The 18,206-nt window shown below is 44.3% G+C and overlaps 1 protein-coding gene across 1 annotated transcript in view; it reads right to left on the reverse strand.

The window, feature by feature from the left end:
• The window catches only part of LOC144069220 (proton myo-inositol cotransporter-like), a 29,247-nt gene extending 12,694 nt beyond the window's left edge, over positions 1-16,553 (reverse strand). Inside the window, exons 1-3 of the mRNA XM_077594407.1 lie at positions 15,679-16,553; positions 9,856-10,015; positions 8,625-8,833 (exon numbers count right to left, since the gene is read on the reverse strand). Of these exons, the coding sequence (XP_077450533.1) occupies positions 8,625-8,833; positions 9,856-10,015; positions 15,679-16,243 (934 nt within the window). The 5' untranslated portion in view covers positions 16,244-16,553. The remainder of the gene's footprint in view (positions 1-8,624; positions 8,834-9,855; positions 10,016-15,678) is intronic.
• Positions 16,554-18,206: the final 1,653 nt, after the last annotated feature.

Consider the following 18,206-nt stretch of genomic DNA (forward strand, 5'->3'; position numbering starts at 1 on the left):
AAGCTCAAACGTTTCGGTATGTCACAGAGTCTTCAAATAAAACATATGGCATAAAACATAAAGATCCTCGGTTTTCACCAATGATACCAAAAACTGGATACACTTCTTTTTGGGTTCATGAAGGTTCACTGATTTCCTGATGCATTTTCATAACCTTTCCTGCCTTTCTCAAAGGACAAACCATTCCATTTTGCAGCCAAATGGACAGAGTGTTCCCATCAGTCATTGTCCAGACATACCCTTTGAGATATGTGTACAAATTTTTGAGGTGAACATAAGTGAGTCAGTCAACTGTTCCAATTCATGAGCACGCCATGCTTCAGAAATCAATGCTATAATATGGGACCCACGCTTGTTGTGAGTTGTAATGACCTTCATTTATCATCATCACAAAACTTACTTTTTCAGTCATTTTCAAAGACATTTTTGCACGTCGGTGATGTTTTTTTCCCTCAATATATTCAGACGATGATATGCACTTTAATTATCTGTGGTGAGAGGGAGAAAAAATGGGATGGCGGGGCGTTCCCATGGTAACGGTATGTCAGGAGGGGCACGGTGACAACAAGCATAAAGAGATTGGCCAATCCTGTTGAAGGGTTTCAGTCTCAGTGGCTATTCCTATTTGAAATTGATAACAATGGTGCAGCATTGGTAGTGTTTATTGGTAAAAACAGGTCAGTAAAGAAGTGAAACATTTTACATGTATTTTACCTATTTTGGAGTCACACGTGATAACAAGAGAATATTATCTGGACTATAAGTCTCACTTTTTTTATAGTATTGCTGCGAGGTATACAAGGTGTGACATATAGTAAAAAAAATATGGTCTATTATGCCTAATCTCAAAGCAGTTTGGTAGTTAAAATAAGGGCATTTTAGATGTAGAAGTCCTTCATGTAAAGAAGCATTTTAAAAAGCCCTAAAGCGCAATGGAGTATTAAAAAATAATAAAGGCAGAGCAATAAAGCAGCAAATTAGAGTGCCAAAATAGCTCTTCCCTGCAATCTGTGTACTTCACAATGTAATTCCTTTAATTGGACTAGGGTGTTTGGCAGGCACCCACAAACACTATTCCAAGCAAAAACAATAGAAGGGGACACAAAAAACGTACATTCTAACAAACGTTGCTATATTGATGAAAATAACAGGCATTGGTTTCACCGAGAAACAAATACAGTGGTACCTCGTCATACGACCGCTCGTCATACAAAATGCTCGTCTTACGGGGGAAATTTCGATCGAATAATTCGCCCGTGATGCGGTCAAAATTTCGTGATGCGACCAAGCCAGGTGGCCATGGCATTTTTTTTGCATATCTTTCGTGTATAACAATATTTACGAGCACCGGATGAGTTATTCAGACCAGGAAACGCACAACGCGCATGCGCGGGGAAAAGAGGGCTTTCTGGGTAATGAAGTATACTCGTGTACACAACGCCGACAGGCAATGGAACTCAGAATAAAAATTTACCCACAATCAATACGTGGGTAAGCTCAGCTGCTGCATTTCCTGTTATTTTTATCTAATACGAGGAGTATTATATTACTTCTCGTTGGCTGCTCATAAGAACATCAGGGGCACTGGCTCGCAACAGCATCCCCGGTAGCAACTCTATCATAGGCGCCGTTCGAGGGGATGCGACCACAGATGCTACAAGCTAAAAGGAGCCGCTAGCCAGCCCCCCGAAGCTCCCATGAGCATATCCACATTCCCATCGCCCGCAGGCGGCACCTCTCACTGGTCAACGCCTACATCCCCCCGGCGACATCGGATTATTGTCCTGCCCCCCAAGATTTCTCCTGGTTAAACTCGCTCCCCACGGAGCATGGCCTGATCTGCGGGGATTTCAACGCACACCACCCGACCTGGGATATACTTGCCAAGACAGATCCCAGGGGTAACGCAATCCATCAATGGGTCGATGACCATGACCTAACTCTCCTTAATGACGGCGTGTGGACACGGACTGCCAGATACCAACAAGGAGCAGGCATGAGTGCCCCCGACCTAACGATCACTGACCCCACCACGGCCGAACATCTGCAATGGGAACCCATCGACGAGATGACCTCCGACCAAAGACCGATTCTGATTAGGTGGAACCGTGCTCTCCGTGTCGAATGCCAACAAAGAAGAGTACGACCCAACTTCTCGAAAGCTGACTGGAAGAGGTACCGTACCATCCTCATGGATCGCCTACCCGTAATCTCCGCAGCAGCCACAGCCCCGGAAAAACTCTCCCTCTTAGTGCAACACATGAAAGAGGCAGTAGCACTTACAATACCGGTCAAAGTTATCCGCCAGAAGGAGCTCCCATGGCTGACACAGGACCTGAAGGACCTCATCCGTGAAAGGAATCGACTACGTCGAGACCTCCAACAAAATAGGAAAGAATGGATAGCACTCTGTCAACAGATCAAACAAAAAACCACTGAAGCGAAAAGGAACGCATGGCGCTTACACCTCACCAAGATCGCCGAGACAAGATCTACGGGACAAGCCTGGTCCTTAGTAAAATCCCTCTCAGGCACCAAAACACAACAATCTGGCGAGTCCCTGGTCTACAAGAACAAGGAGTACGTGAGTGACCGAGCCAAAGCAACAGCATTTATCAGGGAATATGCCTCGGTCAGCGGACGCAAGAGTGACAAGCGGAGCAGACGAGCAGTGCGTTCTATACGTACAGCTACCCGCAGACTGCTCGGCTCACCGCGACAAGTCCTCGAGCTCCCGTTCACCGATGCTGAACTGCAGACAGCGCTGTCCCAACTTAAAGCGGGTAAGGCAGCTGGACCCGACGACATAGCCCCGGACCTTCTAAAAAATCTTCCGGCAAACATCCTTCCCGAACTACTCCATATCATCAACACCAGCTGGCTAGAGGGCTGGTGTCCACAAGCTTGGCGAGTGGCCACCATCATCCCTTTCCTCAAAAAAGGGAAGTCACCAAAGGACGTTGGGAACTACAGACCCATCGCCCTCACCTCTACGCTTAGCAAAACAATGGAAAGGCTCATCGTGAACCGTCTCGCCTGGTGGTTGGAAGATAAACAGCTTCTCAGCCACTGGCAAGCCGGTTTTCGAAAGGGAAGAAGCACGACGGACCAGGCCCTGCGACTGTCGCAGTTCATCTCTGATGGCTTCCAGTCGACTCAACGGCAACGCACGCTTGCAACATTCTTTGACTTCAGCAAGGCATTCGACCAGGTATGGAGAACAGGTCTCTTACAAAAAATGGCAGACCTGGGGGTCCCCTACCGCTTCATCAGATGGATCGCCAACTGGCTCACAAATCGCACAGCCAGGATCAGGATCAACAATACCAACGGCAGGAGCAGAACCTTCAAAGAAGGGCTCCCCCAAGGCTCGGTCCTGTCACCCCTCTTATTCATCATCTACATTAATGACCTCCTCGACAAGTTCAACGACTCCACCCTGGTCAGCGCCTATGCAGACGATCTGGCTCTTGCTTGTCGGGGTAGGAACAAAGAGGAGGTGGAAAGCAGACTTCAAGCGGAGGTGGAAAAAGTCTGGAGGTGGAGTTCCGAGGCACACCTAAACCTTAACACCACCAAGTGTGAGGCGTCATTTTTTAGCCTGGACTCAGCTGAGGCCAAATGGCAACCAAAGATCTTAATAAATGGCGCCACCCTCAAGCATAACCCCACCCCCACTTTTCTTGGCGTATCTTTTGACCGACAACTCACGTTTGCAGAGCAAGCGAAAAAGGTCCGCCAAACCATGTCCAAAAGAACGAACCTCCTCCGCAAACTCAGTGGCACATCCTGGGGTTGGCAACCAAACGACCTTAGAACGGTGTATATTGCCACCCAGAGAAGTCTTGCGGAGTACGCAGCACCGGCATGGGCCCCCTGGCTGGCCCAAACTCACCTCAAATCCCTCGAAACCGCCCAACTGGAAGCAGCCCGCGCCATAACCCACCACCTCAGGTCTACCCCCACCGAAGCAGTCCTACATGAGGCACATCTCACACCCCTCTCATCCCGCCTCAAGTTACAAGCACTTCTTAAGGCGGATGCCTGGAACCAGCTGCCTCCTTCTGATCCCCGACACCGCCTCCTCCATGAAAACGTTAAAATGCGTTTGCAAAAGAAGCCAGACTGGCGATCATCGACCCTTCCCCGTCTTACCGCTCTCGAACTCCATACCCCTTGCACATACTCTTCCCATCCCTGCCCACCCTGGCTATTACCCCCCCATCCAAACCGCCTTTACCGCAGTCTCTAAACACATGCCGACCATCACCCAAAGAGATAAGGCAGAAGAGCTCATCAGAAGCATGGGTAAACCGGACCTACAGATCTTCACAGATGGATCCACCAAAGAAGGCACTGCGGACGGTGGTGCAGGTTTTGTCGTCATTAAGGAGACTGCAATCATCCACCAATGGCATGGTGCCACTGGCAGCCGCAGCAGCTCCTACCACTCTGAAAAAGTGGCACTGACCGAGGCACTCTCCTGGCTGAGGGAAACAGCAGACTGGCAGACATCAATTATCCTCAGTGACTGCAAATCGCTGGTCCAAGCCATGGGAAACCCCCATACGCAAGACCCCGCCATTCGGAGACTTCAGGGTGACATCGCCCTTTTCCCTCCGCCTAAGCGACTGCAGCTACTGTGGATCCCGGGCCACTGCAACATATGCGGAAACGACCTGGCTGATGCCCTAGCTAAACTTGGCTCGTTAGATGACCAAACCAAAACCCCCCCCGGACGCAGCCACAAGACGTGCCATCATCCAACGTGAAGATCGCTCCCCCCCCCTTTCCCACCCCCGCCTTCTGCAGACCTACACTACAAAAGTCACAGAGGAAGAACTTGCCCTATCGAAAGGAGACCGCACAGACCTGATTCGTTTCCGCAGTGGACACCACCCCCTGCTCCGCCGTTGGCTCCACCTTGTGGGGAAATCCGACTCAGATCGCTGCCGCCTGTGCGACGAGGAAACAGAGTCGTCTGAACACTTATGGCTCCGCTGTCCGGCCTTAATGACCGAACGCTACCATCGCGGCTTGGGCAACTCCCTGGATGAACTTATCCGTGTTCCAGTGGCAGCCCTAGCGCTGCTGAGGGTAATCCTCAGGCGCCTGAGGTGAAAAAGAAGAAGAAGAAGAAGAAGAAGAAGATGAGCAGCGGAGCGATCGCTGATAAAATACTGCTGCTCGTTGGTGTTGGAATAATGATTCAAACCTTTTAAATCATTATTAGTAATATTTAATTAAAAAAGGAAAAACATCTTTCAACAAATTCTGCTTACAACTTCGAAGGAGATGCCTTGTGACGTCGTCTCAGTCCACAGTGCATTCTGAATTGCAGTAACTGAATCATTGTATTTAATCGCGACATTCGAAAAACATGTTTATGTAATCAGTACAATAACACCCTAGATGTTTAGAAAAACAACAGTGTGAGGAATGCATTATAAGGTAAACAAAGTAGTATTATAACGTAAACAAAGCCGTATTTTCAAATCTGCTGTTGGAGTCTCGTCATAACAGTCTCATTGGGTCCTGCCGGGAGAAATGTCCGTAACACTGTGTCCTCTTTTCTTTTTGTCCTTGAGGAGACGAATGTGGAGGAAAAAGTCCATGTTCCCATGACTTGATTTATAGCCTTACTACTTATTAAAAAATGCTTACAACACATATAGAATATTCCATAATAATTCTAACAGTTGGCAAGTGGTCGTGCGTTATCCGATTGTGAGGACATTTGTGTGCATCATTTTCGGAATATTTTGAAGGGAATAGTACGACAGCAAACAGCCCATCGATAGCGAACGTGAGGGTGGAGTGTTTGTTCCGTTTACGAGTGCGTTGTGTGGAAAAAAAAAACCCGAAGCCCCCCGCCCCTTTTGTGCCCCTCTCCCCTCGGCGAAATCCGCCCAATTTTAGTTAGATTAAACACTTTATTTCTATTAAACCACTCGTTATTTATTACTTTGTCAATATATGGCGAATTATAAGAAATAAAACATTTTTTTCAATCCAATATCCTGTTTTTGGTGTTTTTTTCAGAGAGTTGGAACTAATTAATTTGTTTCCCATTCATTTCAATGGGAAACTTCCGCTCGAGTTACGGGAATCTTGTCATACGAGCTCAGTCCCGGAACGGATTAAGCTCGTATCTCGAGGTACCACTGTACAGTTAATGACAAGAATCAACCTGATAATACTAACAGAAACACCAGGCAAGATGCCAAAATGAAAACCAACTAGCTGCATACACAACGAGCCTGCCACCATTGCGAGCGTGTGCGCGTGTGTGTGTGTGTGTGTGTGTGTGTGTGTGTGTCTGTGAAGATAATGAAGGTTCCTCTTCACTGCAAGACACACGGCCCCCAGAGAATGTTTGGATGGCACAACTGGCAGACACATGGTATTCTCAGTTGTCAAGGTTGATTAGATCGGGGATGAAAGCGATTCCCTCGCCTCTCTTCAGTGACTGGCCACAACAGTGAGAGACGTCTGTGTGCGTGGGCCAAGGGGAACTCTGGAAACGTAAGGGCGTGTTCACACCAGAAAAGCCCAGTGGCGGGCTGTCAGGGCCTTCAAGGCCTTCTCTGCTGGCCTAAGAAATATCTGAATCATATATTATATTTTGTCCATGAATACTTCCAAATTGTCTGTTAGCTTCCTTTCATTGCTTTTCCCGATCAGATCAGATTTTGAGTTGGCAACACCACAATGCCTTGTCACAGGCGTAGGGATACGTCATTGCCTTCTCGCAGGCGTAGGGATACATCATCGCTTTCACCAACTATGATTGGCTAGTGATTAGCCAGAGCTACCAAACTGCATCTGTAGCGAGCTGCACAAGCAAATATATTGTTGTGTTGATTTAAAGCCATATTCAAGACGGACTATGCCAGAAATACGACAGGACAGGCTCGACTTTCAGCATTAGCTTCGATGGCGATAGCAAAGAAGGAAGAAAGAAAGGAAGATGGATATTGTGTACAGTTAAAAAGGATTTTGGGTGAGTAAAATATGGCTATATTCCTAAATAATATTTCAATTGTATGAAATTCCCGGGGAAAGTCGTCCTCCGGGCCCGGTTCTGATATCTGAAAAGCTCCAGTGTTTGTATTTAAGCTCCAGTGTTTGTATTTAATCACTAAATGCTGCTAGGAAGTGGATTTTACCCCATTTTAGTGCAATTTTTGTTAGTTCGCCATGCACGTCCATCACTGTCTTTTCCCGGGAAAATCACCCCCCTGGCCCGGTTGTAATGTCTGAAAAGCTCCAGTATAAGTATTTAATCACTAAATGCTGCTAGGAAGTGGATTTTACCCCATTTTAGTGCAATTTTTGCCGTTTCGCCATTGAAGTCCATCGCTGTCTTTCCCGCGGAAATCACCCCCCTGGCCCGGTTGTAATGTCTGAAAAGCTCCAGTATTTGTATTTAATCAATAAATGCTGCTAGGAAGTGGACTTTACCTCATTTTAGTGCAATTTTTGCCGTTTCGTGTATGGACGTATATGGACGTATCGACGTTCATCCCGGGGAAATGATACTCCGGTCCCGGTTCTGATGTCTAAAAAGCTCCAGTATTTGTATTTAATCAATAAATGCTGTTTTCAGCTGGATTTTACCCCATTTTCGGGCAATGTTTGCCGATACGCCACTGACGTTCATTACTGTCTTTTCCCAGGAAAATCACCCCCCTGGCCCGGTTGTAATGTCTGAAAAGCTCCAGTATTTGTATTGAATCATTAAATGCTGCTAAGAAGTGGATTTTACCCAATTTTTGTGCATTGATTTATTGATTATTTTTTTATGTGTCGCAGCTGTAGCTGCAGTAGAGGTTTTATAGCCATAAAATAGTTTTTGAGGGTTGGATTGATTTGTTGAAGGCGCTACGTGAAAATGCACGGACCACCACTGGGAAAGCCCAAAGTTCGTCCGGAACAAAATATCATGGACTCTTTATGGTTTGATGCGGTTCCTTTTCATAATTTTTGCAAGAGTCCTAGGAGGTGACCACGAACCACGTATGTGCAAGCATTGTTCAATCATTGGTCAAAACAGAGGTAAAATAAATGATAGAGCTCCATTGTGCTGCACTCTTGCTCATAAGCTTTTCTCCTTTGTGTTAGTGCTAAACATTTTAAAGGTATCTGCATTTTTACGTGTATTTTACAGAATAGTTATTATGTTGCCGTCTGCCTAAAATATCAAGTAGACATTGCGTCTTCTAATTGCTCCACGTTGAACCCTGTTCAAACCAACCCAAAAGGTTTGCAACTATTCTCTGCCAGTAGAGGTCTAACAACTGTATTGTCATGAAGGACTAATTTATCTGTCACTCACCCTGTCCTGCCATAGCCTTCCTTGTCCACCCTGTCTCTTGGATGTCTATCACCGTCAATGACTCCAAAAAGGTGAATAAGGAACTAAATATTCATCGATATTTATTTTTGTGTGCCCGCAAGCTTCACCGCTTTTGCCGACACGTGCGAATAATGTTCTTAGGCACGGTCAGCGAAGGAGAACAGCAGGGAACTCTGCATCATGAGCACGCGTGAGTACAACATTCTCTATTTTGGTGACAAGCATACTTTTCTGTTTTACAATCTTTAGCTTTGTCCCGTCTCACCTCCTCCGCCGTCCTTCTCCTCCTCTTCGATGCCGTTCTTAATGCTGTCGTACTCCTCGTCAATGTTCTGGTTTCCTCGTATCTGGCTGAGCACGCGGCGGGCCTTCTGGGTCAGCCCCTTCTGAATTAGCCAGCGAGGGCTCTCGGGCAGGAAGAGAAATCCCACAAACTGGACCATGGCGGGCAGCACCGATAGGCCCAACATGTACCTGGAAAGACGGAAACAGGGTGTCCATAGACTAATTCTAAAATTTTGACGGGAGGCTTTTGACTCCTGTCAAGCTATTTCCTTCCCAACAACAGGGGGCTCATTAAAATCAAACCCTGGGGGGAAATGTCAAGGCTTAATTTAAACCTTTCTTCTGGAAATAACCTTAACATTTACGACAAGCTGCCATTTAACCGTCATTATATACAGAGAGTGTGCACGACTCTCTTGGAGTTCATGTATTTTCACCAGTTTTTGATTTCTCCACATCGAACAGGGTAATTTTTTGCGACGGGCAATGAGGGCGACTCCCCAAGGGGATATTTATTTGGGGGCGGATTAGAGCCCTCCCCCCATAACCACCAAAGGGTTGTCTGCCCAGATCAGATGTCATATCCAAACTACAAAAATATTTAGTGTCTAGACTCTAGATTGAACAGATTGACCCAGCCCCAAATGCAGAGCTGATTCACAGAGTAATCACAGTGAGTGGGAAAAATGTTCTTACAAGCTTTACAAAATCAAAAGTTTGACGTGGCTTAGAAATCCTAAAAGGACTAAATGCTGAAGAACACGAGTTGACTCATTGAAAATCTAAATTGACTGGAAAATGAGCATCTTCAATTTGGAATAAAATATTCTTTTCTGCTCAGGCAAACGCTTCAAGGAGACCTACACCTTCATGAATAATACCACCGTACAATTTTGAAAGTAACATTGGAGCCGCGCGTGAAGAAGAAACAGCAGTCGTTATCTACTGACATTTCACAACTCAGCGTGGGCTTTTGTTCATACCCAAGAAGGGACAACGGGACAATGATAAAACAAATCAGATAAGAGTCTACTAAAATGTGCAATAATGGCAATTTGTGAATAGTAGAAATGTTGACATTTGAGTTTATCCCGGAGTCAGATCTTCTGGCATTTTCCATAATTGGACCAGAATTCAGTTGATATGTAGCGAAACTTGAATAGAGATTAAAAAAACAACAACAACAACAACAACAAAAACACAGGTCTGACCTCCATCCGTCACGCTGCAGGTAGCTGAAGGCGCCATCCACGACGCTGGCGGTGAACTGCCCACCAGTGATGAAGAGGGTGTTCACGGTCACCAGCTGGCCGCGGAGATGCGGCGGCGACGCCTCAGCGATGTACACGGGCACCGTCATTGACGCGATGCCTGGTGGCGGCGAGAAAGATAACACGGGATATGTATAGTATTACATTTGCCAGGGCCAGTCAAAATGAATTGGACGCTGAGCGCAGTGATCAATCGAATTTGCTATGAATGTAACTTGAGATAGGAGTTTGCTCTATTCGCGGTAGAAATGCGGCCATTTATTGATCAAATCGAGCAATTAAAAAAATACTTCAAATGAAATATTACTTAAATTCGAGTGGCATTGTCATAGTTTGTTTTGAAAGTGCTGTGTTTAGTTTTATTGATTTGGGAGGATACACTACCCTACAATGGCAATAGTTGATATGACATAACTCTGGGATATTTTGAGACAAGATTGTGAATTCGTGAAGAATTTGTAATTTACAAATTGTGTAGCATCACTCATCGTGGAAAATGTTCCGCAACGCATTAAATGTTTGTTATTACCAATTATTTCAATAAATGATATCTGTAGGCCTAATTAACAGTTCACTTGGTTCACACAACTCCCTTACAACCCCAACCCCCCTCATCATCCCATCTTATTCCTTCTACCACCCTGGCCCTTATGGCCTACTGGCTACCTGTTGCTATGACAACCAACTCAGGAAACCTGCCCAGCCGTCTCCAGTAAGGCACCGCGTGGCGGCTGCTTTTGGGACGACAAATCCGATAACCTTTTCTACCCCCCAACCACGCGGGCCTGACAGAGAACACTTGTACTCTTTTCATTGGGAAAAGAAGTTATGAAGCTAGATGCCCCATTAACCCCAAATTTGTTGGTTTTGTCCGAATTTTATTCTATTACTGAGTGTAAAATTCCACATTCTAGGCTGCGTTTGCCACATCCAAAACTGACCCCAATGTGTTAGCAATGCAATGTTTTCTTGCACAAAAGACACGACGCAACTTCGCCTCCATCTGTATTCTCCTCATTAAACCAATTTTCCTTGCCCTTGTTTCATTGAACCGCATTTTAGGAGAAGGTGATGAACGATCCTGTCCATTCCCTTCGTTTCGGAATAAAAACACGTATGAGTCGACAGGGGAAAGGTTGAAAGTCACTTGACATTTTTAGCTGTGGTAAACAAGAGGGAGCGTGGCTGTCTTTTGGTGGAACAACACTTTTCAAGCATTTTATCAAGTGATTTTTTAAAGGGTTTTTCTAGAAATACTACAGCACAACGGTGTTATTCCTCACCACTGTTGTTCACATTGTCATTAACGAGAATCGATTTTTGGTCCCCACACAAAACTCGTCTTCGTGAACTGGCCTCCAAGCGGGAGATATTCGACCTGCCGTCACTGACAATGAAGTTAACAAAGGCTAATTAGGACTCCAATGTGAGGGACGCAGAGCAAAAACTCTTTGGATAAAGAAATCGTTGATTCCAGAGTGAAAGAAGAAAAAGCCCCCTGAGCGGTGATTTAATTCGGCAGAGAGGAATAGAATAGTGTGTTCAGTCTTAATCAAATTCGGGAAGATCTGTTTTGTCTCCAACTGAGTTTAGAAGAAAGTCTAGGATATGAAATGGCATGGAGCAGAGCGCTGACATCAGTATTTGCTATTAAAATGCCTGAGAAAATGTTCAGTATTTCATAAAAAATGCATCCATGGATTTTCCATATGATTGTTTCATGTTGTAAAATGAGGTGTACAAAAATGTTATCTTTTTTCAGAAGAAAAGAAATCAAAGAATGTGAGGGCCAACTTCAAATCCTTGTTAATTAGATGATTGAAATTGGGTAAAAATAAAGGTCAGAATTTTACAATCTTAATTTATATGTATATATAGTTGTGGTCAAAAGTTTACATACACTTGTGAAGAACATAATGTCGTGGCTCTCTTGAGTTTCCAGTTATTTCTACAATTCTGATTTTTCTCTGATAGAGTGATTGGAACAGGTACCTCTTTGTCACAAAAAAACATTCATGAAGTTTGGTTCTTTTATGACTTTATTATGGGTTAACAGAAAAAGTGATCAAATCTGCTGGGTCAAAAATATACATACAGCAACACGAATTAGCAATTTTGGTGACTTAGAAAGTTGTCAGTGAAATTAGCTTCATAGCATGACCTCTTAACTTCTTGTGAGTGATTATGAGTGACTACAGCTGGTGACTTCTCTGAGGCCTTTTAAATAACACTAGACAATAGAACACAGGTGTCAGTGTCCACAGTCAAGCGTGTTTTGCATCTCCATGGACTGAGAGGCTGCCGTGCAAGAAGGAAGCCCTTGCTCCAAAAGCGGCACCTTAAGGCTCGACTAAAGTTTGCTGCTGATCAAATGGACAAAGATAAGACCTTCTGGAGGAAAGTTCTGTGGTCAGAAGAAACAAAAAATGAGCTGTTTGGCCACAATGCCCCAGCAATATGTTTGGAGGAGAAAAGGTGAGGCCTTTAAGAGGCCTGAAGATTGGGTCTTGGGCGCAGCTGGGTGTTCCAACAGGACAATGAGCCCAAACACACATCAAAGGTGGTAATGGAATGGCTAAATCAGGCTAGAATTAAGGTTTTCGAATGGCCTTCCCAAAGTCCTGACTTAAACCCCATTGAGAACTTGTGGACAATGCTGAAGAAACAAGTCCATGTTAGAAAGCCATCAAATTTAACTGAACTGTACCAATTCTGTCAAGAAGAGTGGTCAAAGATTCAACCAGAAGCTTGCCAGAAGATTGTGGATGGCTACCAGAAGCGCCTAATTGAAGTGAAAATGGCCAAGGGACATGTTACCAAATATTAGCACTGCTGTATGTATATTTTGGACCCAGCAGATTTGATCACTTTTTTATATTCACCCATAATAAAGTCATGAAAGAACCAAACTTCAGGAATGTTTTTTGTGACAAAGAAGTATCTGTTCCAATCACTCTATCAGAGAAAAATCAAAGTTGTAGAAATAACTGGAAACTCAAGAGTGCCATGACATTATGTTCTTCACAAGTGTATATAAACTTTTGACCACAACTGTATATATAGTTTTTAGCTAATAATTCATTGGCTGCCGTTGACGGTGAGTTCCAATCCGTTTTGACTGTGAAGGCTGGGATACTCAATGGCAACCTTCCTAGTTAAAACATGTTTGACGTCTATGGCAGTGAATGAGTTAAGGGGTACAAAATCATCAAGAGGTATCGGATATTGTATCATATATTCATTTTTGCATTTTGAACAAAAGTAAACTCATCGGAAGTTAACTATGGACCAAACGCTGATTAATCGTGATTCAAAAGTGTATTCGACCGCAAAAATTCTCTTGAAATTTTACGCTCAATTCATCCCATTGAATTTATTTTTAGATACGTTTTTTCATACTGAAATGCTACCATTTTCTACAATGCTTTTAAATAATGGTGAGACACTAATTAAGTGACTAACTCCATATAGTGTTAAATCTAATAAATGCAACAGAATGAAGATTAAATTTAAGATTCTTATATGGGTTATGTTCATCTATGTTTTCATTTACTGCCAGCCAATGCAAACTGTGTGGCGGGTTTGCCCGCGGGCCCTAGCTTGGACACCCGTGTTGTAAAGGAATACGGAAACATTTTGAAATGGTGAAACATTAGTAGTTTAAGGCAGATGATTCAAAAGATTCAAATATTGTTTGGCAATCACGCTAACATGCGATGGCAAAACACTGCTGGTTTAAAAGGTAATTTAAACAATAACTTGCCAAAAGATGACTAACCAGATGCAACAAACAGCTATGAGTCTTGCTGCATGTGTGTGTCTGTGTGTGTGAGAGAGAGAGATTTCCTAGTTGAATAAACACTTCCTTTTGCAGCGGGTCCATTTCAGAAATGCTAAGATTTTGGAGTCTCAGGTTTTGCAATGTAAATGGGAGAACGCCACTGAGAGTATAGGGCCAGAATAATAGTGCAGCATGAAAAAATGTTTCCTTAATAGCATCTTCTGGCGGCTAATTGCAATGCCACAATGAATTTCCTGTTCCATCAAGGCCACGTTCATGCTTGCTTGTGTAATGAATTCATCAGCATTGGAAAAGATTTTGATGACGGGGAGCAGAAGATATGAAATTAACAAGCAAAATGACCTAATAAAGGACTTGATGATTGCCTCCCCCCCCTGCTTCCCCCCAGCAATCTACAAACAAACAGTGCTTGATTGTGTAAATGTATACTCTACTACTCCTTAATTTAGAACGGTTTATTTTGCAAGAAAGAAAATGATTAACATCTGGGTTTTGCATTGTAACTAGAGCCTCAAATGATTATTTGAGATAAAACAATAATACAACAGGTAATCTGCTCGCCACTTCATCAGAGACATTAAATATCTGATGGTATAATAACTTTCAATGGCAAATTGTCTGCAGTTACTCCCTGCTATGCATGTCAAGTCAGTTTGCAAACAAGCCTGTCCTCGGAAAGAGCGAGGGATTCGTGTGCAGCAACATAAATAATTTGGGGACATATGTTGAATTGTGATCAAGATGTACTAAAGCTGTGAGTAAAAAGCTTTGCCGTGGAAGAAAGTGGCAGCAGAGAGCATTTGAAATATCGACATCTCATCAAGGCTTTCGGGGGTGCTTTGACTTTTCCTCTCCTTTCATCATGCAATAGTGGCCTAGCAAATCTAATAAAGATCCTCATGATTATAACGGAAAAGGCAGACAGTTGTCTGGGAGATCGCTATAACAAGCATAGAAGAAAGACTTTCAAATACAATCCCCCTCAAAAGTGCAAAAAATGTCCCAGCAAGATTTAAATATGTCCGATGTTGAAGTGTTCATTCTGGCAGTGGAAGTTTTAACACTAGGATTTCCCAGCATTACGCCAAATGAAATTTTAAAGGAATGCTGAGAAAATTAGAATTTCCAGTGAGTTGCAGCACAGACTGGTGAAAAAATATGAGCCAATGTGATGAAAACAGAGAAAATGGCGATTAGGTTCAATTAAAGTAACAAAAAGGTCGCAGGTGCTGTTTATTTTTGACAGTACAATATTGGCTGTCATTATTGGCGATGGACAGCCAATCCATTTTGACTGGTTGGATTGTACATCTAATACCGTCAATGGCAGTGCATCATGATCACTCATTGTCCGCCGCCCCAGCGGTAATGAATGTGTTAAGGTTTAAACATTTTGCACTCGTTTTCTTTTTCAATGAGGTACTGAATCGAGTTCATTAATTTATCTTCCATAGTGTGCATCCTTGTAAGGGATGTTGGGGGTGCTGGAGCCTATCCCAGACAACCTCAGGCGAAAGGCAGACTACATCCTAGACTGGTCGCCAGTCAGTCGTAGGGCACGCGTAACAATGTTGTCAAGACAATTCAGAAACTTTTTGTACTTTAAAAGTGGGAAATGACTAAAAAAGGCACCCATTTTTGTGTATTTTTACTCTGAAATTCTGAGCATGGCTCTCAAGGAGGAATATTTGAAAATATGAACTGTTTATGGCTCTACCTGTCAAAAAGGTTCCAGACCCCTGCTCAACACCACCATGTGGCCTGAATCAAGTTGTAAAAGTTAATTATAATTAATCATTCAGATAATAGTGTTGTATGCCGCAAATCAGCGTCCAGATTGGGGTTAAAAACATATGTTTGTTTTATCTTGCATGACATGACAACTTTGAAGCAACTTTACTTGACGTTAATATGATGCCAAACAAGCCAAGCACAGAAAAGTGACAAATTTGGCTTCTCACCGAGCCCCACTCCGACGACAATCCTCCCGGCCAAGAGCACCTCTTTGCCCGGCGCGCTGCTGAGCACGATGCCGCCGACGCTGAAGAAGAAGCTGGCGAGCAGGATGCACGCCCGACGCCCGAAAAGCCCGTTGAGGAGGGCGCCGAGGAGGGCGGCGACGGCGGCCGCGGCCACAGTACTTGAGATGAGCACCTCCTGCCACAAGGCACTCAGCTCCATTTGCTTCTTAAGGAGCAGCATGGCCCCAGAGACCACTCCGGTGTCGTAGCCGAACAAGAACCCCCCAAGGGCGGAGAAGGCGGACAGGACGTAGACGAAAGCGGGCGTGACATCCTGCATGAACTGCTTGCGCGCAGCCCGCTCCAAATCCCCGGTGGCGGAGGGCACCGGGGCGGCGCCGCCGCCGCCGGAGGATGCAGCCACATGCAGGCTGTTGACGCTGGCGTTGGACGGAGTCTTGATGAGGCTCCGCTCTCCGCCGTCGCTTGCTTTCCTCCAGCGCTCGCCCATGAGGTTGCTCATACTCCGCAGGTTGTAGTCATGGTCCGACTGCTTTCGCGACATATGGGATGCGCAACTCCCAAACACTCGACTAATCGACGCCTTTTCCCACCACTTGGGAGTGTCAGCAGCACGGCAAAGTTGCGCGCATCTCCTCCCTGTGGTCCTGATGAGAGAGTTGGAGAAGACGATGTGGCGCTCTTCGTCATCGGGCGCGTCGGCGTGACGCAAAGGCTGCTTTATTTTCAACGACGGGCCCAGGCAGGGCGTTATCTGACCCAAGTTTAGTATCTGCACATGGCAAAATTTGAAAAGGCACGTGAAGCGAACCTCTAATTATCGTCTCTTATCGGAGTCATCGCACATCGAACGGAACCGCCTCATGTCACTTTCCATTCATTTATCTCAAATAAGTACATGGATGTTTTCAATGGGGTTGTTACCCATGACTCAATGGGAGAATGCTGCCCCCTGCATTATGTACACTGTAAAACATCAGGATTTCACAATGCTCTGCCTGAGTACTTTTGCCCACAGTAACTTGGACTATGCTCACTATTTCATTGTTATTATTTCATTTCTCACTGCAACCTTAACAAGAAACCTGCTAAATATCACACTGCACCTCGTCAAACATGGTGGGAGGGGGCATCTTGGCCAGAGGAAGAAAAATTGCAAGCTTAAACACCTTTTTTTGTTGTGTCACACCTAAAATTATTCGGCAAGGCATTAAATGATTACCCCTTCATTCTTTATGACTGAAAGAATCGATAGCCGCAGGGCTATTGTGCATGAATTACGAGCAACTTACATGAAAACTCAGCCATTAAACATATGCCTATTACATCATAAATCCAGTGGCAGTGTAGCAAAGACTGATTAAACGCACGCAGCTAGGCAGTCTTGAACATTTCCTTAATGACACAAATGCACTCAGGGGTCAAGATGATCGACGTGCGGACGGCTGAGTGCAAAAATAAAAAAATAAAAAATAAAGGAAAATGGCTCCATAATGAGCTTTGATTGGGACTGCATTAAAGGGGAACTACAGTTGCCTTTTGACAGCTTTATGGTTAGGTTGACGATATGATGTTTTACATGGATAGTAATGTTTCAAATAAGTAGTTCACTAGTCAATTTTGCACCACAGGCTTACAATCCTCATATTTATGTTACTTGGGTAGTATCATTTTAGAAGACAAATTTTGACCCAAAAGAAAAGTATACATGTTTCAACATAGAAACACCAATGACACAAACCCTGAACCACAAAAATGGAATAGATAAATGAAAAAGTATCCAATAATCTAAATTCAGTGCTTAGATGTCTTAGATGTCTTTTGGCCTTTTTACAATTGGCATTTAATTTTTTTCTGGATTATTGGATTACATCTAAAACTGGATTTTTCTAGAAATTGGTTGCAGTAAGAAAAATTTGTATTGCCCACTGACACTTTCTTGACGCCAGAAGGGAAGCAATGCAGAACGGTCTATGCCACCAACTCGACATGGAAAGGAGGAATAATAGTCAAGACAACTGGTAATACAATTGAAAAAGAAAATATTTGGGGTGGCCTCTCGTGCGCCCTCAAATAGATTTCTCCCTGGGCAGTTGCCCACATTGCCCATCACAAAAAAACAGTTCATTATAGTACAGTGGTACCTCGTCATACGACCACTCGTCATACAAAATGCTCGTCTTACGGGGGAAATTTCGATCGAATAATTCGCCCGTGATGCGGTCAAAATTTCGTGATGCGACCAAGCCAGGTTGCCATGGCATTTTTTTTTGGCATATCTTTCGTGTATAACAATATTTACGAGCACCGGATGAGCTATTCAGACCAGGAAACGCACAACGCGCATGTGCGGGGAAAAGAGGGCTTTCTGGGTAATGAAGTATACTCGTGCTCGCAAAAGCATCCCCAGTAGCAACTCTATCATAGGCGCCGTTCGAGGGGATGCGAACACAGATGCTACAAGCTAAAAGGAGCCGCTAGCCAGTGCCCCCGAAGCTCCCATGAGC

This window comes from Stigmatopora argus, chromosome 23, assembly GCF_051989625.1.
Source record: "Stigmatopora argus isolate UIUO_Sarg chromosome 23, RoL_Sarg_1.0, whole genome shotgun sequence".
Lineage (NCBI taxonomy): Eukaryota > Metazoa > Chordata > Actinopteri > Syngnathiformes > Syngnathidae > Stigmatopora > Stigmatopora argus.